General features: G+C 42.6%; 1 protein-coding gene across 5 annotated transcripts in view; it reads left to right on the forward strand.

Moving 5' to 3' along the window:
* Positions 1-19,899, forward strand: part of MLLT6 (MLLT6, PHD finger containing) — a 38,261-nt gene that overhangs the window by 1,499 nt on the left and 16,863 nt on the right. For all 5 annotated transcript variants that reach the window (XR_011359697.1, XR_011359700.1, XR_011359698.1 and 2 more), the window contains exons 2-12: positions 6,134-6,213; positions 11,131-11,185; positions 12,140-12,249; positions 12,345-12,448; positions 13,069-13,177; positions 14,724-14,825; positions 15,567-15,662; positions 15,836-15,959; positions 17,174-17,611; positions 17,758-17,906; positions 19,246-19,351. Coding sequence is in view for 1 of the 5 variants with exons in the window: in XM_069952140.1 (XP_069808241.1) it covers positions 6,134-6,213; positions 11,131-11,185; positions 12,140-12,249; positions 12,345-12,448; positions 13,069-13,177; positions 14,724-14,825; positions 15,567-15,662; positions 15,836-15,959; positions 17,174-17,611; positions 17,758-17,906; positions 19,246-19,351 (1,473 nt within the window). In the remaining 4 variants the exon portion in view is untranslated. The remainder of the gene's footprint in view (positions 1-6,133; positions 6,214-11,130; positions 11,186-12,139; positions 12,250-12,344; positions 12,449-13,068; positions 13,178-14,723; positions 14,826-15,566; positions 15,663-15,835; positions 15,960-17,173; positions 17,612-17,757; positions 17,907-19,245; positions 19,352-19,899) is intronic.

Here is a 19,899-nt window from a genome sequence, read left to right on the forward strand (position 1 = left end):
GTGTATAGGATCACTGTGTGTATGTGTACATGACCACTCGAGCTCATCCATGTGGTTTTACATATGATGTCTATTGGGGGGATAAATGCCATGGACAGTGCATGCAGCAGCTGAATGTTAGTTGAGAGTCAGGGGAATATAAATGCTATACTTCTAATGCCTTTTGGTTTGTGGTGTCTTTTTTTTTGGGGGGGGGGGGTCATTGGCAGTTTTTACATAACGCTGCATGCTGTACCCCCCATAGGACTCCATGAGCTTAAAGGGGAACTATCAGCAGGTTAGACGGATCTACCCTGCTGATATGTGGAGATGATCGAACAGCGCCAAAGTTCAGGTTCGTACGAACCCGAACCATCAGCATTTGACTCCCGCTGCCTTCCCGTTCCGTGGGGAAGGTAGAGACAGCCCGAGTACCGCCTGGAAAACAGGGATACAGCCTAGGTAATAGACTGTATCCCTCTTTTCCAGGCGGTACTCGGACTGTTTCCACCTTCCCCATGGAACGGGAAGGCAGCGGGAGTCAAATGCCGATGGTTCGGGTTCATACGAACCTGAACTTCGGCGCTGTTCGATCATCTCTTCTGATATGTCCCTATTGCGTAGGAGACGCAGAGCAGGAAGATGTCTCTTACCTTCCTCTTCGGCGCCCTTTCGGTGCATGTTCTGGTAAGACCCCATAGGAGCATGGCCTGTCCCTCTCTAATTATAATCAATGACGCAGGCCAGATTGGCGCCATAGGGGCGTGCAGTGCTCTTAACAGACTGTGGAGCAAGCTACTAATAGTGTTGAGCTGATCTGTCAAAAGTGTTCGAGTCAGCAACTGAAAGACTCGGCATATGATTACCGGTGGCTGCAGAGATTGCATGCCGCCCTAGGGCTGCTAGGAAACTTGGACATGACCAATCTCTGCAGCCACCGGTAAGCAAATGCCGAGTCTTTCAGTTGCCGCCTCGAACACTTGACAGATCAGCTCAACGCTTGCTACTTACTGCAACCAAAACGGCGCTGAGGAGGAAGGTATCTTCCCCCTCGGCATCTCCTGTGCAATAGGAAGCCATTGGCAGGATAGATTAGTCTAACCCTTTATAGATTTCCCTTTAAAGGGAACCTGTCACCCCCCCGTGTCGGGGTGAAGGCCACCTGACCCCCTGGTAGAGACCCAGATACTTACCCCATCTCGCCGAGTCCCGTTCCTGGAGCCGGTCCCGGGACAGAGATATCCCCATCTGAAGCCCAGCGCGCGCGCTGCTGAGATGCGGCTCCAGGAACGGGACTTGGCGAGATGGGGTAAGTATCCGGGGCTCTAGCGGGGGGTTTGGCGGCCTTCACCCCGACACGGGGGGTGACAGGTTCCCTTTAAGGGTGCCTTCACATGTACCGTATCGCTGCATATTTATCGCATTGAACTCCCACGAAAGTTGACATCCAATAAAAATCGCACCAAACACGCAGCGAGAATACACATACATTGACTTGATAGCAATCAGTATCACTGCGGATTTATGTGCGAGAAACTCGCAATGATAAATACGTGGCGATAGGGTACGTGTGAAGGCACCCTAAGGCAGACCTTTATTTGCAGCTTGTTTGTTAATATGTAAAGGCACAGCAATTGGCCAGTGTTACACTGAGGGCCCTATTCCACGGGACAATTATCGTTCAGATTATCGTTAAGTTCGAACCTAAACAATAATCGTTCGCTTGAATAGCAGTTAACAATTAACGACCGAACGAGAAATTGTTAATCGTTTCATAAAACCTGGACCTATTTTTATCGTTGCTCGTTCGCATGGAATAAGATGTCGTTCAGTCGTTCGCAGTAGTGACGAACGCAATAGTGACTACAAGACGATCGCAAGAACGATCATAAGTAATGATTATCGTTCCATGTAAATGGGTTAACGATTTCAGGTCTTTCGCAGTAGCGGTCATTTGTATAGTTTATCGTTAACGATTATGCGAACGATAATCGTCCTGTGGAATAGGGCCCTTACCCTACCTGGTGAATAAGGCTACATTCACACGTCTGTAGATTTTGCGAACCAAAATCATTAATTAAGTATAAAGCGCCACCTAGTGGCTTTTTAAGCAAGAAGGATGAAAAAAAAAATTACTATTGATGTACTGTTTGTAGCCAAAACCAAGGAAAGAGAAAAAATATAATGGAAAGACTTCTTTTGTCTTCAGTTCTGTGTTTATTAGAACAAATGACGATTTGAGAACACGTTGAAAGATCAAAATGAACGATTTCTCGCTCGTCGCTTGATCGTTCGCTGTGCTTACACAAGCCGATTATCGCGAAAATTCGAATGATAGTCGTTCTGTGTAAACGCAGCAGTAGGTGCCACTGCCCCTGCTAATGATTGGCAGACTTCTCCCAATGCACAGTGATAGCGGTTGGTGCTAAATAGAGCTGCGAGAACACAACCAATCAAAACTTTTGCTATGTCAAAAGTTTTTTTTTTTTAAGTGAGAGTAACTCTTTATAGCGCTATACACTTAGACATTAGTGACAATAGCAACAGTCCATCACTACTTGGTGCTGCCCTCAGTGAGGGCAGTGTAACTAAACCGATAGGTTCCCTTTAAAAAATGCTTAAAAAAAAGCCTCAAATTGCATCATGGGGGATGATTAAATTTGAATTTTGAACTTTTTTTGGGGGGGGGGGGGATATTTTCATAGCAAAAAAAAAAATGCTATGCATAAAAATGTTATAAGAATAGGTAATGTCAGGGCTGAAATTGAAAGACATTGCTTGACATTGTCCATATTACAAGTGTAGTATAACCAGTGTATAAGCAAGTTGGCAGGGATGTATGTATTCTAGTTGTAGTGCTGGTTACAGAAGTTTGCAGAGTCCCGTGTGGTTAGTTGATGCTGTCTCTGACGTGCGGATGTGGGTTCCATATGATTGAGTCGTCACTGTCATTCACATTACAGGAAACCAGGGCAGGATGACGGTATATATAGCATTCCGAGTTGTAGATGGAGACAAGATTTGTGTTATGGAAGTTATATACTTTTATGTTTGTTTTTTTTTTGTTTTTTGTATCCTGAAAAGTATGGTAATGTTTAATGCATGTGATAGGTTTTTATAGAGAGAAATTTATGCATTAAAGCGACTCCGTACCCACAATCTGACCCCCCCAAACCACTTGTACCTTCAGATAGCTGCTTTTAATCCAAGATCTGTCCTGGGGTCCGTTCGGGAGGGGGTGCAGTTATTGTCATAAAAACAACTTTTAATCCGGCAGCGTTGTGTCCAATGGCCGGGGCTTACATTTGTATATGCATTAGGCTGGCACACCCTCTCTGTACTTTCTCCCCACCCTCCTCATCATTAGGAATGCTCCAGGCAGATTGCTTCCTATTCCCCACCTGTGTGTATAATGAACATGGGCTGGATCGTTAATACACCTGTGCAAAGCTCAAGCAGCAGTAAATGTTCCTGGATCATTCCCAATGATGAGGAGGGGGGGAGGAAGGACGGAGAGGTGGTGCCAGCCTAATGCATATACAAATGTAAGGCCCGGCCGTTAGACACAGCGCTGCCGGATTAAAAGTTGTTTTTATGACAAAAGCTGCATCACCTACTGAACGGACCCCAGGACAGACCTTGGATTAAAAGCAGCTATCCGAAGGTACAAGTGGTTTGGGGGGGACAGATTGTGGGTACAGAGTCGCTTTAAAGGGGTAGTGCGGCGGTAAACAATTATTCACAGAATAACACACATTACAAAGTTATACAACTTTGTAATGTATGTTATGTCTGTGAATGGCCCCCTTCCCCGTGTCCCACCACCCCCACTTGTGTACCCGGAAGTGTGGTGCATTATACATTACCTGTCACTTGCCGACTCGTCTCCGATCTTCAGTCTGCGATGTCGTCTTCGGACAGCCCGGCCGAATCCCTCCGAGCGTCCTGAGTGCCGGCCGCCCTCTTCAGCGTCATCAGATGCTCAGCCGCGACTGGCTGAGCACAGTTATGCTCAGCCAATCGCGGCTGAGCAGTTGATGACGTGAATAATTGTTTACCGACGCACTACCCCTTTAAGTCTACAGCACCACCTAGTGGCTTTTTAAGCAAGAAGGATGGGGGAAAAAAAAACAACTATTGATGTACTGTTTGTTGCCAAAACCAAGAAAAGGGAAAAACTATAAAGGAAGGACTTCTTTTGTATCCACTTCTGTCTTTATTAGAACAAATGGCATCTTGATCTGCCGGAGAAAAACATTCCATGTTGCTAGCATTGGCTTACCGGTTAGATAATTCCCAGTAGCAATTCTATAGACCAGGGGTAGGAAACCCTGGCCCCCTCTCCAGCTGTTGCAAAACTACAACTCCCATCATGCCTAGACAGCCAAAGCTTTGGCTGTCCAGGCATGATGGGAGTTGTAGTTTTGCAACAGCTGGAGAGCCAAGCTTCCCTACCGCTGCTGTAGACCATTTTACTATTTAATGTGGCTCTCATGCTGTTAAATAAAAAAACAAAACAATTCCCTTTATGTCCTGCCACCCGAAGGCTGCTGCACCTTAAAGTGACCCTGTACCCACAATCTGTCCCCCCAAAACCACTTGTACCTTTGGATAGCTGCTTTTAATCCAAGATCTGTCCTGGGGTCCGTTCGGCAGGTGATGCAGTTATTGTCCTAAAAAACAACTTTTAAACTTGCAGCCCTGTGCCCAACAGCCGGGGCTTAGAATATCTGTGCCCAAACTTTGCACCACCCCTCCGTACTTTCTCTCCACCCGATTCATCATTAGGAATGCCACTGGAACATTTTCTCCTGTCTGAACATTGCACAGGTGCCTTAACGATCCAGCCCATGTTCAGTGTTCACACAGGTGAGAAATAGGAGACAATCTGCCTGGGGCATTCCTAATGATAAGGAGGGCGGGGAGGAGGGACAAAGGGGTTGTGCCAGTTTAAAAGTTGTTTTTTAGAACAATAACTGCATCACCTGCCTAACGGACCCCAGGACAGATCTTGGATTAAAAGCAGCTATCCAAAGGTACAAGCGGTTTGGGGGGGTCAGATTATCTGTACAGAATCGCTTTAAGGGACCCAGGTTGTAAAATATTACCATATAGTAGTGTAGAACTTTTCTGAAAGACGTTGAATAGGAGTCGGGGGCAATACAGAGATCGACGGGGGCTACAGAGTTCGGACCCCCTGCAATCTCTTAGGGTACTAATACACCAAGCGATTTTTGATGACTAACAATAAACGATCTCAAACAACTGCTATGGCAAACAACCCGAAATCGTTCGCCCAATTACACGCAACGATGATCATTACTTCTGATCGTTCTTGTGTACGTTTTGTCGTCACTATTGCGTACGTTTTAGCTATGACTTATTACACCGAACAGTGTGCGAACAATAAAAATAGGTCAGAATTCTATCAAACGACCAACGATTTCTAGTTGGTCATTTAATCGTTGTCTATTACACAAAACGATTATCGTTTAAATCCAAAGGATCTAACAATTTTTTTCAAACGATAATCGTCCTGTGTAATACGGCCCTTACTTGTCCCTTATCTTGTGGATAGGGGACAAGTTATTTTTCCCTGGACAACCTCTTGAACGTCTATACATTTTATATGGAAACATAAATAGCGGCAATATAAATATCTTGGGATTGACTAATAATTTTGTTTCACTTCCCAAATTTGTCCTACATCATAGACGTCATAAACTGTCCCCATGCAAGAGGTCATACACATGTATCCAAAACCCCACCTAGATGTAGAGGCCGGGGGGCTGTATGCCATTGGCCACCACACGCAGAACATATATGCTTGGCTGCTTATGTGGATTTAGTAATATGGTGGTTCTCACCAGTCACTCAAGTTGGCAGAAGCACAGTGCCCCTTTAGCTGCCATCTGCATTTTATTTTGGCTGGGAGAGCAAAGCATATGTCATAGAATAGTGATATAATAGACAGAATATACAGTTTATGGATAAGACCACCTCTGCCAAGGAAAGAGGAACGCTGCAGTTCAGAGCCAGATGCCTTTTGCCCCTTCTTTCTAGCAATCGATAGGGGTCTAATACCTGAACAAGTACTAGCTGTATATAGACTGTGTGCTTTTTCTTAATTTTCTATTTTTCACTCTCTTTCCAGCATGCTATGGGATTGTACAGGTGCCTACAGGACCATGGTTCTGTCGGAAGTGTGAGTCACAGGAGAGAGCTGCCAGGGTGGTAAGTTGTGATTTGTACATATATTTACTCTCTTCAGTACTGTATGTATCCCCTCAGCCCCTGCAAATCCATAGACACACTGCTGGCCGTTGTAAATGGCACATAGATTAAAGGGGCACTGCGTCGAAAATCTTTTTCTTGCAAATAAACTGGTTTCGGAAAGTTATATAGATTTGTAATTTATATCTATTTAAAAAAACTCAAGTCTTCCCATACTTAGCAGCTGCTGTGTGTCCTGCAGGAAGTGTGTATTCTTTCCAGTATGACACAGTGCTCTCTGCTGCCACCTTAGTCCATGTCAGGAACTGTCCAGAGCAGTAGCAGAGGTGGCAGCAGAGAGCACTGCGTCAGATGGAAAAGAAAACACAATTTCTTGCAGGACATCTAGCAGCTGATAAGTACTGGAAGACTTGACATTTTTAAATAGACGTAAGTTACATATATATATATATATTATCTAAAATCAGTTGATTTGAAAGAAAAAAAGATTTTCGCTGGAGTACCCCTTTAACTAGGCAGTGATGGGATTGTAGTTAAGTTTTGCATTAAGAATGTTTTAACCTGTAGCTTATATCTTTTTGTTTAAAGGCTATGGACAGCTGTATTACACTTTTTATTATTGTGTATGGTCTTATATAAAACTTTTGCTAAGTTTGGCTTCCACAGTCTGATCTATGAGCTCTGTTTTCTGTCTATACATGTGCACTGTGATTCTCCTCTGCTCAGTCCTCTTTATTCTTCTGAAGTTTAACCACCTGCAGGTCTGCCACGGTTCACATAGATCAGATTGTTAATGGGGCACTCCAGAAAAATGTTTTTTTTCCTTTCAAATCAACTGGTTATGGAAAGTGCTAAAGATTTGTAATTTACTTCTATTAAAAATCTTCAGTCATCCATACTTATCAGCTGCTGTATGTATTGTAGGAAGAGGTGTATTCGGAGAGCTCTGGAGAGCAGGAGAGGTTTTCTATGAGGATTTGCTCTGGACAGTTCTTGTCACGGACAGAGGTGGCAGCAGAGAACACTGTGTCAGATTGGAAAGAATACACCACTTTCTGCAGGACATACAGCAGCTGATGGAAGACTAGAGATTTTTAAATCAATGTAATTTACACATCTCTAGCACTTTCTGACACCAGTTGATTTGCAAGAATTTTTTTTCACTGGAGTACCCCTTTAAAGGGGTTGTACACTAAAAATGTTTTTCTTTCAAATCAACTGCTGCCACCCTTTATACCAATCTGAACAGAGTGCACTTCACACTGGACGTTTACTAGAAGTATTGTGAATTTCAGCAAACCAAATGTATATAGTTATAGTGTGCATTCACACGTACAGGATCTGCAGCAGATTTGATGGCGCTGATTAGAAGCTGCAGATTTGCTATGAATCTGCAAGTTAAAATCTGCACCATCAAATCTGCTGCAGATCCTGTACGTGTGAACGCACCCTTAAGGGGTAGTTCAACATAAAAAAAGATTCTTTCAAATCAACTGGTGCCAGAAAAAGCCAGAGATTAGTAATTTCCTTCTCTTACAAAATCCCCAGTCTTCCAGTACTTATCAGCTGCTGTATGTCCTGCAGGAAGTGGTGTATTTCCAGTCTGTGGAGCAGGAAAGGTTTTCTATAGGGATTTGCTACTGCTTCGGACAGTTCCTGAAATGGACAGAGGTGGCAGCAGAGAGCACTGTGTCAGACTGGAAAGAATTCACCACTTCATGCAGGACATACAGCAGCTGATAAGTACTGGAAGACTTGAGATTTTTTAATAGAAGTAAATTACAAATCTCTGGCACTTTCTGGCCACAGTTGATTTGAATTAATTTTTTACTTTTTTTGCTGAACTACCCCTTTAATATTTGGTTTTACTTGTTATAATAACTGTAAGTGAAGTTTATAGAAATCTTTAAAAGTCTTGTGAGTTTTGTTAAGTATTTTTATTTAAAGTGCTGATAGTTCCCCTTTAAAGAAGTCCAGCGAATTTTTTATTTTTTTTTAAGTATTGTATTGCCCCCCAAAAGTTATACAAATCACCAATATACAGTTATTACGGGAAATGCACATAAAGTGTTTTTTTTTCCCTGCACTTACTACTACATCAAGGCTTCACTTCCTGGATAACATGTTGATGTCACTTCCTGGATAACATGTTGATGTCACTTCCTGGATAACATGTTGATGTCACTTCCTGGATAAAATGGTGATGTCACGACCCGACTCCCAGAGCTGTGTGGGCTGTGGCTGCTGTAGAGGATGATGGCATGCTCAGGGATGCTCAGTGTCCCTCCAGTGCCCTGTGTCCCTCAGTGTCCCCCTGCCATCATCCTCCCCAGCAGCCACAGCACACACAGCTCTGGGAGTCGGGTCGTGACATCACCATGTTATCCAGGAAGTGACATCACCATATTATACAGGAAGTGACATCACCATGTTATCCAGGAAGTGAAGCCTTGATGCAGTAGTAAGTGCAGGAAAAAAAGCACTTTAAGTGGATATTGGTGATTTGGGGGGCAATATGATACTTTAATAAAAATTTTCGCCTAACTTCTCCTTTTAAGTATCTTCAAAGATTTCTCAAACATGGTGTAAAGTGAAACTGGCCCAGTTGCCCCTAGCAACCAATCAGATTCCACCTTTCATTTTCCAAAGAGTCTGTGAGGAATGAAAGGTGGAATCTGATTGGTTGCTAGGGGCTACTGAGCCAGTTTCACTTTACACCATCTCCCCCACTGTGTTTACTTCCAGCGCTGTAGCTTTGCCGATTAGCTGATGGGCTGAGGTGCCGGGTGTCGGTAGCCTACTGCTCACCCATTGATGATCCATCCTGTGGATCGGCCATCAGTGGTTTTCCTTAGAAAACCCCTTTAACATGTAGTAGCTGTTTTTTTTTTGTTTTGTTTTTTTTTAGTTTGTTTTTGTGTGTGATCACCACTGTAAGCTACTCTCCAAGTTGTTCCAAGGAAAAGCTTCATTGTTGAGCGAGAACTTTGACCTTCCTGTTGTGCCTGGTGTGTGAGGCTGTTACTAGAATTCACAGGCATGAAGCTTAGTATTTCAAAGGTCAGCGCTTGATTAAAATGTAAACCTATTGGGAGCCATGCAGCTGTATTTATAGTCATGGTATCTGGGCTGGGCCGTGTCAGTCAGCAGTGGAGACCTAAGCGCCGCATGGATAGACAAGTAACTTTGTGTTAGTAAATGAGGTGAAAAAGTTTCCAGATGTCACAAACCTGCAGAGACTTTACAGAATCCAGAGGTCAGGAGCCTTACTATAAGGTTACATGGGCATGCTCCATTCTTACTTCGCTTCAGTTTCATCCCCTGAAAGCGTCACGTCATTGCTTGGCTAGTTGTTAGAGTTTTGTTGGCGAATTCTGCCAAATTTTGGATCTTGTCTAGGTTTTCCAGTTTAACATTTGAAACGCAATGGAATTATACAGAAACCTTGTTTGGTTGGTGACTTGAAACAACATTAAAGGGGTACTCTGGTGAATTATTATTTCTTTTTAAATCAGCTGGTTTGAGAACGTTTTATATAGATTTGTAATTTTCTTCTATTTAAAAAATCTCCAGTTTTCCCATACTTATCAGCTGCTGTATGTCCTGCAGGAAGTGGTGTTTTCGTTCCAGTCTGACACAGTGCTCTCTGCTGCCACCTCTGTCCGAGATAGGAACTGTCCTGTGCAGAAAAAGGTTTTCTATGGGGATTTGCTACTGTTTTCAGAGGTGGCAGCAGAGAGCAGTGTGACAGACTGGAAAGAATACACCACTTCCTGCAGGATCTGCAGTAGCTGATAAGTACTGGAGGACTTGAGATTTTTAAATAGAAGTAAATTACAAATCTATATAACCAGTTGATTTGAAAGGAAAAAGATTTTAGCCAAAGTACCCCTTTATTGGTAAATGCATGGCCATACAAGTACAGATTGTAAACGTGAAAGCCTTAAAGCGACTCTGTACCAACAATCTACCTCCCAAACCACTTGTACCGTCGGATAGCTGCGTTTAATCCAAGATCTGTCCTGGGGTCTGTTCGGCAGGTGATGCAGTTATTGTCCTAAAAACAACTTTTAAACTTTCAGTCCTGCGTCAAACGCCCATGGCCTAGATTGTGTATGCATTAGGCTGGCACACCCTCTCCGTCCCTCCTCCTCACCCTCTTCATCTTTAGGAATGCTCCAGGCAGGTATTCTCCTATTCATCACCTGTGTGAGGGCGGCACATGGGCTGGTTTAAAAAATTTTTTTTAGGACAATAACTGCATCACCTGCCGAACGGACCCCAGGACAGATCTTGGATTAAAAGCAGCTATCCAAAGGTACAAGTAATTGGGGGGGGGCAGATTGTTTGTACAGAGTCGCTTTAATCCCACCAGACTTGATTGATTGATCTCCTCCAATACCTAAACAGGGAGAGATCTATCACTCAAGCATGGCGGGGCGGATACAGGCACTCCTCTGACTTGTGGTTTTAGGCAGCTTGAAAGTAATGACCGGTTCCCTTAAAACATTACCAGTGCTGAAGCCATTGAGAAGTCTGGTTAGTTGTGATAACCAGGGAGCTGTAAATGTGTGTTTCCTAGTAGACCATATTCTTTCTTATCACAGGCTTAGGCATCACAGGGTTTCCTCCACTGTAGGAGACAAAAAGTCCTGGCCCTATACAAAGCCGTCATACAATAAAGAGGTCTCCAAACTTTTGTACTTAGCTTGAAAACCAGGGTTACCCATCCATTACTTTATGATTTTAAAGTATTAGCAGTATATTAAAAGTATTAGCAGTATATTAAAAGTATTAGCAGTATATTAAAAGTATTAGCAGAATAGAGTGTAGCCTATGGAAGAGCAGCTACGAGCTGCTTTACGGCATTTTAGATTTGTGTCATGCTATTAACTATTCTGTCTTTCTTCTTTCCAGAGATGTGACCTTTGCCCACATAAAGAAGGGGCACTGAAGAGAACCGACAATGGAGGTAACGTTCACAATAGTTAAAGTAAAGTTATCCACCCCCCAAATATGATGATTGTGCATGACCCCATTTTGTTAAAGGGGTTATCCAGCGCTACAAAAACATGGCCTCTTTTCCCCCTCTCTTGTCCCTAGATTGGGTGGGGTTTAGAACTCAGTAAATGAAGCTTAATTGCAAACCACACCTAAACTGGAGACAAGAGAGGGGGGAAAAGAGGCCATGTTTTTGTAGTGCTGGATAACCCCTTTAAAATAAAAAGAACAAATATGTTTCCTGAAATGGATAAATTGGTCTGTGTTAAATCCAGAAATATTGAGCACAAAAAAATTAAAATAAAAAAATGTACAGTTGGAAAGTTAATTTAATTGACCGATCAAGCAGATTTCATCAGATCAAAATGATCCATAGAAAAGTTATTAAAGGGATACTCCATCAATTTTTTTTTTTTTTTCAGATCAGCTGGTTTCAAAAAGTTATATTGATTTGTAAATTACTTCTAATTAAAAATCACTAGTCTTCTAGTACTTATCAGCTCCTGTATGTCCTGCAGGAAGTGATGAATTCTTTCCCCATAGATAGCAAATCTCCATAGAAAACCTTCTCCTTCCGAGGACAGTTCCTGTCTTGTACAGAGATGTCAGCAGAGAGCACTGTGTCAGACTGGAAAGAATACACCAGTTCTGCAGGGCATATAGCAGCTGATAAGTATGGGAAAACTTGAGATTTTTAAATAGAGGTAAATTAAAAATCTATAGAACTTTCTAAAACCAGTTGATTGGAAAGAAAAAGATTTTCGCCCAGAGTACCCCTTTAACAGTTCATTTTCTGATTGGCAACTCTGATTGTTTACTGCCTGCCTAGGGCACTAGGGGGCGTTCTTAATAGCAGTTGATAAAATACAGGTTACTGCTTGCTCTAACAACCGGTTTTGCTTACTCCTTTTTATACTTCCTCCAGGTTGGGCTCATGTGGTCTGTGCATTATATATCCCCGAGGTTCAGTTTGCAAATGTGCTGACAATGGAGCCTATAGTCCTGCAGTATGTGCCGCATGATCGCTTCAATAAGGTAACGGTCTTCAGGGGCTCCTTCACTTTCAGAATGTCCTTTTATGTGTTTCACCTCTATTCTCTCTTCCAGTCTCACTGTGCTTCCTTCTGTAGACTTGCTATATATGTGAAGACCAGGGAAGAGAAAGCCGGGCTGCATCCGGGGCCTGTATGACCTGTAATAGACACGGTTGTCGGCAGGCGTTCCATGTGACATGGTGAGTGCTTAACATATCCCATATCATCAATGTGAAACTAGTATGAGAGTTATTATTACAACCTGTGTTATGTTTATGTGGCATTAAGTAGATTGGTTGCGGATGTGGAACATGGACGTAGCTCGAAGAACATTGCTCATGATGTACAACAGTATTGACGTTTCTGATGGATTTTCCTATTAATTCACATCATACAAGTATTTAGTGCTGAGACAACACCTTTAAAGGGGTATTCCCACCTGACAATCTATAGAATAGGTGATAACCAGCTGTTCAATGGGGATTTTAGCATTCGATAAGAATGGAGCACTGCCACTCTATTCATTTTCTATAGGAGCTGGCAGAAAAGGCTGGACGCTGTACTTGGTTGTTTACGTGGCTCCTATAGACAATGAATGGGGCAATGGCAGGCATGCATGACTTGCTTCTCCATTCTAACAGGAGACTGGGGGCCCCAGCAGTTTTACCCCCTGTACCCAGCTATTTAGAGGAATACCCCTTTAACATATGCATAGAATATTTGTGTATATATATATATATATATATATATATGTGTGTTTATTTGTGTATAATGTATATATTCCTACACAGACATGTATTGTCTGTCTATTGTGTTTTAGTGCCCAGATGGCTGGTTTGTTATGTGAGGAGGAGGCTCAGGAAGTGGACAATGTCAAGTACATTGGATATTGCAAATACCACTATAACAAGATGGTGCGAGATCCCCAGGTACGTGTTCTAGATTACTTCTCCCTTGCCAAATCTGGCAACGTTTTTGTAAAGGGATTTCCTGGATGAAATAAACATAGGCTCTGTGTAAAAAATAAATAAATTGCATTCTGACAATTTTGCAACTTCTTCTGAAGCTCAGGAACTCCTCAGGCATGAGTTATGCAAACACTAGACTAGTATGCACTAAGAGCATACACGGACATTGATCTATTGTGGCTGCATCTCGGGTGTAGTGGTCATAGAGTGGTCATGGGTATTTGAGACCAGAAACAGATGTCAAAAACAAAAAAGCATGCACAAGGTAGTGCAGTGAGATCTGTATGAATACGGCGACCAAAAGCAAAATAGTAATATAGAGAAGAGATGTACCGCACAAAATACAAGGTGCATAGGTGTCTTGGTGCAGAGTACAAAATCAGTATATGCCGTAAATGAGAGAAATCAAAGAAAAGTACTCATGATTATTCAACACATTAAACAGAAAAAAAATCTAATTCAAGGGAAGATGGGCACAGTTGAACTAACAATCTACTAAAGCCATCGGAGAATACAAACTCAATCCCTCAAACCTGGGTACCTCCTATGAATTAAAGAGGTAATCCAGGCTATGTGTATTTTGAGTGTACAGCCGGGGAGGGGGTGGATATAGAAGCTGGTCACTTACCTTCCCGGTTGCCGGATTGCGCCGCCCCGTTCTCCCGTCCGGCTACCGCTTCCTGTTCTGAGCTGCGGCTTGAAATGTGACGTCTCAAGGCAGCTCAGCAATTCAGCGGTCGTAGTGGAGTCCCACCTCGGCCGCTGAATGGCACGTCACGTCTCAAGCTGCAGCTCAGACCAGAAAGCAGCAGCCGGATGGGAGAATGGGGCGGCGCGATCCGGGACCTGGCGGTGGAACCGAAGAGGTAAGTGACCAGTAGCTTCTATATCCACCCCCTCCCCGGCCGTACATTGAAAATACACATAGCCTGGAATACCCCTTTAGGTAATTATTTCATGTCAAATTAGGTTATGTTGTAGAGCTGAGAGCAATACGAACATGCCCGAATCTGATCATTCACCATTTGAATACCGGTGGCTGAAGAAGTTGGATGCAGCCCTAAGGAGTCCTGGAAAACATGGATACAGCCTATGGCATATGGTTGTATCAATTTTTTTTCTAGCCTCCCTTGGGCTGCATCTAACTTTTACAGCCACCAGTAGTCAAGTGCATTGGAGCATGCTAGAAGTTGCGCTCATGTTTTTTTTTTTTTTTTCTTTCTTGGAGCTGGTATAGGACAGTGGGACCCCTATATCACTTTTCCTACATCAGAATGCATATCCATAGAGTGAGGTATAGTCAGAGTTGCTCTGAAAATAATAGTGGAAATCTGAAAATTGTGACCGCAGGGCAATATTACATGCTGAAATCCAAAGGTGTATATACGCTATAAGAACCATGATATGTTATTATAAGATATGAATACTTTCCTTGAATCATACATAATATTATATCTGTATATTTTACATATTATGTGATATTCGTTTTGTTTCCTCTCTTGCTCAGAAAGTCTCCCGCCTCCCTTGTCCTTTCATCCCAGGACGGTGTAGCCGGTCAGATTCCCCTAGTATAGAAAAGCCTGTCTTGTATCGGGAAAGACAGAAAAAGGTACACTTTTACTGGGTTGTTGTTCAGTTTTGATTGTGATGTTCAGAATGGCACTTGAAAGTAAAGGTTTTAAAGGGCTACGCGGGAGAAAAAAAAAGTTTTCAAATCAACTGGTTTCGTACAGTTATACAGATTTGTAATGACTTCTATTAAAAAAATCTCAAGCCTTCCAGTACTTATCAGCAGCTGTATGTCCTTCAGGAAGTGGTGTATTTTGTTCCAGTCTGACACCGTGCTCTCTGCTGCCACCTCTGTCCATGTCAGGAACTGTGAGCAGTAGAAAATCCCTATAGAAAACATCTACTGGGCAGTTCCTGAGATGGACAGAGGGGGCAGCAGAGAGCACCCTGTCAGACTGGAAAGAATACATCACTTCCTGTAGGGCATACAGCAGCTGATAAGTACTGGAAAACGTGAGATTTTTTTTTTTATAGAAGTCATTTACAAATCTATACGACTTTCTGGCACAATTTTTTCACCGGAGTACCCCTTTAAACTGAATTCATGATCTGTATTGGCATTACCCATCACTTTAGCAGATATTTTGTAAACTATAGGGGTATCAGATCCCAGACCACCATCGCTGTTACATATTGGTTTTATATACTGAACGTACAATTTACATTTGTGAACCTGCTCATTATTCTACATAAAAGTTCCCGTCTGGACCCCTATGTATAGAATTCTAGACTGCTGGACATCTCTTTATAATACTAATGTTTTAAACTTTATTTTGCCCAGAGTCACAAAGACAGGGAGAGAGTTCGTCATCGGAAGCACCGCGACTCACCAGGTCACATAACCGCCCCTCCTTTATTACCCATCTCTACAGAGAAGGTATTGGTTTTCTGTGTGATCTCACTATTGATGTACACACAAGAGCCTGTTCTGTATCCTGACTACTATGAGTGCACATACATACTGTAATCTGAATTTTACTAGCATTTTTGTCATTATGTTTATTATGTCAAGTATCTGTCTCATGTTATGTCTTCACTGATTCCATACAGCTGGAAAGCAGTACAGACAGTCCGGAAATCACAAGGTCAGAGAAGGGGAAAAAAACAGGTCACAAGGGTCGAAAGACCGGAATTGGCAAAGGAGCGTCAGGAGCTGGCAGTGCCTCCTCTACAGGTGGGTACCAACTTTAAGAGTATTATTAGACAGGCCAATAGTGACCCGATCAATAATGTGATTGAGCACCAACTGCTCGATTGGCACTCCTTTACTGAGCCTATTACACGGCTCGATGACTGTTTATCAAGTGTGCACAGATATCCCTAGTGATGTCCATGCAGCCCTTTTTCTTATACATTACGTCTCTACCCTGTCATCAGCTGATGGTTGTCTCTATTACACGGAGCGATAATCAGCCAAATCTGCCTGATTCTGGCAATTATCACTGTGTGTAATAGGGCTCTAATGGTGCGTTTACACAGACAGATTGATCTGACAGCTCTTTGAAGCCAGAGCCAGGAACAGACTATAAACAGGGAACAGGTCATAAAGGAAAGACTGAGATTTCTCCTCTTCTCAAATCCATTCCTGGCTTTGGCTTCAAAGATCTGTCAGATGAATCTGTCTGTGTTAACGCACCATAACACTTTTCCATTGCAGTCTTTACTTAATCACCGCCATTGTCTCTGCCCTCATCCATGGTGCATTTTGGGTAATCTAATCCCCATTCCATACAATAATAGGATGCAGGAAAATGTTTTGGAGCCAGAGATATTGTACAATAAATGACATACAAAATTTAAAGGGCTCTTCCAATTTACTTGTATACATTTTAGACTATTGAATGTAGATACCGTTTTCCTTTTGATATTCAATTAGTAAGTTGTCAGCTTGACATGAAATCATATACTTACAAAATCCAGTAATTTTTGTGTATAGGAAAAAATGGGGCATACAAAGTAGTGTACTGTAAATTATCCCCCAGACTAATAAAAAAGGAAGTCTCTGTGTGAATATTGCTGGCAAACAACCCAGATCTGGTCCTGCCCCCTTAAAGGGGTAGGTCACCAAAAAAATGTTTTTTCTTTCAAATCAACTGGTGCCAGAGATCTGTAATTTTCTTCTATTAAACAATCTCAAGTCTTTCACTACTTATCTGGCACCAGTTGATTGGAAAGGAAAAAAAATGGTGAACTACCCCTTTAAATGGAAAGAGTGAGCAATAGCTGTGCATTTGGAAGTGACTTTGAAGGGCTCAATAACGGCACTGAAGGACGCTGCCATCACTCTGGAGGGTTAATGTAACAAAATCACATAGGTTTTTAAAAGTACAGGTATGCTGTAATGTAAAGGTGGAATTTTCTTGCCACGTAAATGATCCCCTATTCCAGGCAGCGCTTCCTCTCCTCCTGAACTGGTCACATTCCCCAAGTTGGAAGAGCAGGATGAAGAAGAGGATGATGAAGAAGAGGAGGAAGAGGAGGATTTGGGAAGGTCTTCTAGACCCACCCCATCCTCTCCTCCAGAACTCACCTTTTCCAGCTTTGGCTCTATTATGCGCTTTTCAACTGACACATCCACTCACCCCCGACCATGGGATCCTCCTCCCGCGGAGCATAGACCACAGAGGTGGAGTAGAGAAGGGAGTGATCCCCCACGAGAGAAAAAACATAAAGGAAGCAGGAAAAGCAGGCATGGTCCTGGGAGACCTCGGGGGAGCAAGAACAACCCACCTCATACTGTGGCCCCCTCTACCTTGCCTCCGCCACCACGGCAGTATACTCACTCTTCTTCCCTGCACAGCATGGAGTCACCCCTGATGTCATCAGGTACAGTAATACTTCTTATCCTATGTGTTGGTGCTAAGACTGCAATGATCTTTAAGATCTTTATCTAGTGTGAATGGGAGCATTCCTGTAAATCCCACCATCTTACACCCATTTCCTGCTGATGCTATGGGTTTTTCTCATCTCAGGGATCTACACCAGCAACAAAGACCCCATCTGTATAAGGACAGCCTGCAGCACCCCTCTCCCCTCTAGCATCTTGTCTCACCAGAGCTCCCTGACACCATACAGCAGGGGCTGCTCCATCACCCCATCCTCCACAGCATCTACTACACAGGTAGGAACTTTTGAATTTATATATATATATATATTTATTTATTTATTAGGGGACTATATTCAAGGTCCGTATTGTTTATTGCCATTTACAAAAAATGCAAAATGCATTAAAGTGATACTCCTTTATCTTAATCTTTATCTTTAAAATCAACTGGTTTCAGAAGGTTATATATTTGTTATTTACTTCTATTTAAAAAATCTCCATTATTCCAGTACTTATCAGTTGCTGTATGTCCTGCAGGAAATGGTGTATTCTTTCCTGTCTAACACAGTGCTCTCTGCTGCCACCTCTGTCCATGTCAGGAACTGTCCAGAGCAGGAGAGGTTTTCTATAGGGATTTGCTTCTGCTCTGGACAGTTCCTGACATGGACAGAGGTGGCAGCAGAGAGCACTGTGTCAGACTGGAAAGAATACACCACTTCCTGCAGGACATATAGCAGCTGGAAGACTCGAAATTTTTAAATAGAAGTAAATTACAAACAAACAATTATATAACTTTCTTAAACCAGTTGATTTGAAAGAAAATATTTTTGCAGGAGTACCCCTTTAAAATCCCATCTGTGGGGTATGCCTTGCAGGTAATATGAGAGATAGAAGGGAGAAAGAACTAAAGAACTGTAAACATGACAAGTATAAAATGGGCACTGTCACTTTAAAAAAAAAACAAAAAAAAAAACCTACATACTTTTGATTGGTCAGGGTTCGAGTGTTCAGATCACTAGAATGAGACAAGAGTAGTGCACACCAAGCACGTTCTCTCCTAGCAATATGTCAGGTGAACGAGAGGGATAGTGAAAGCCTATGGGAGCACTTTGGTCGCTGGGAGTGCTCAGATGTGGGCTGCTCTCTCCACTTGTTTTACTGATCAGATCTGGGCCTGACTTTCGACATGTCTTTGTCATGTGAAAAGATTTTTAAAGTAACAGGTACATAGTATAAGCTGCTTAGGGTTCTTGATTACAGATAAGTCCAGTCATTCGGCATTTGAAATACAGGTGGCTGAAGAAGTTGGATGTAGCCTTAGTGAGTCTGGGAAAACATGGATACAACCTATGTTTTCCCAGACTCCCTAGGGCTGTATCCAACATCTTCAGCCACCTGTAGACAAATGCAGAATGATCAGATTTGAGCATGCTCCAGTTGCGCTCATCTCTAGAAATGACAACTCCCCTTATACCAGGACAGCCAAAGCCAAGCTCTCCTGACATAATGGTAATTGTCATTTTGCATCACTTTTAGGACCCTAGGTCCCCCCTCCCTACTTTAGGGCATATCAGAAGTTTTTTTCAAGGATTTGGTTCTGAGGCTTCTTTTCTAACCCATTTGTCTTTATTCCTAGGTTTTCTCACTGGCAGGCTCCACCTTCAGTATCCCATCATCAAATATATTTGGAAGCTCCTTGTCAATGCCTCCTCTACTTAGCCAGGCCGAAAACAATAGAACAGGTAACCTCATGTATAGTAATATCTTACAGTGAGCTTTGGCTGTCCATGCATGATGGGAATTGTAGTTTTTCAACTGCTGAAGGGCTGTGGGTTCCACACGCCTGCTCCATATCAAACAATGTTAGGTTCTGGGTGTTTTAAAGTGACAGGTACTTTTTAGAATGCCATTCACACATCCATAACCCAGATTTGTGTCGGTCACTGTCTGCATTTACATAGACTCATTGATTTATATGGGTCATCAGTGATGCTGATCAGCAATTGTGCAGATAAAATGCAGAAAGGAGCATAAGACTGATCACTCTTCATAGCTGTACTATATGTGATCGGTCAGTGAGCAAGATCCTATATACAATTTATTAAAAATCTATTAAAAAGAGGTCAGTATGTTAAAGGGGTTATCCAGCGCTACAAAAACATGGCCACTTTCCCCCCTACTGTTGTCTCCAGTTCAGGTGCAGTTTTCAATTAAGCTCCATTTACCTCAATGGAACTGAGTTTCAAAACCCCACCCAAACCAGAGACAACAGTAGGGCGAAAGTGGCCAT

This window comes from Dendropsophus ebraccatus, chromosome 14, assembly GCF_027789765.1.
Source record: "Dendropsophus ebraccatus isolate aDenEbr1 chromosome 14, aDenEbr1.pat, whole genome shotgun sequence".
Lineage (NCBI taxonomy): Eukaryota > Metazoa > Chordata > Amphibia > Anura > Hylidae > Dendropsophus > Dendropsophus ebraccatus.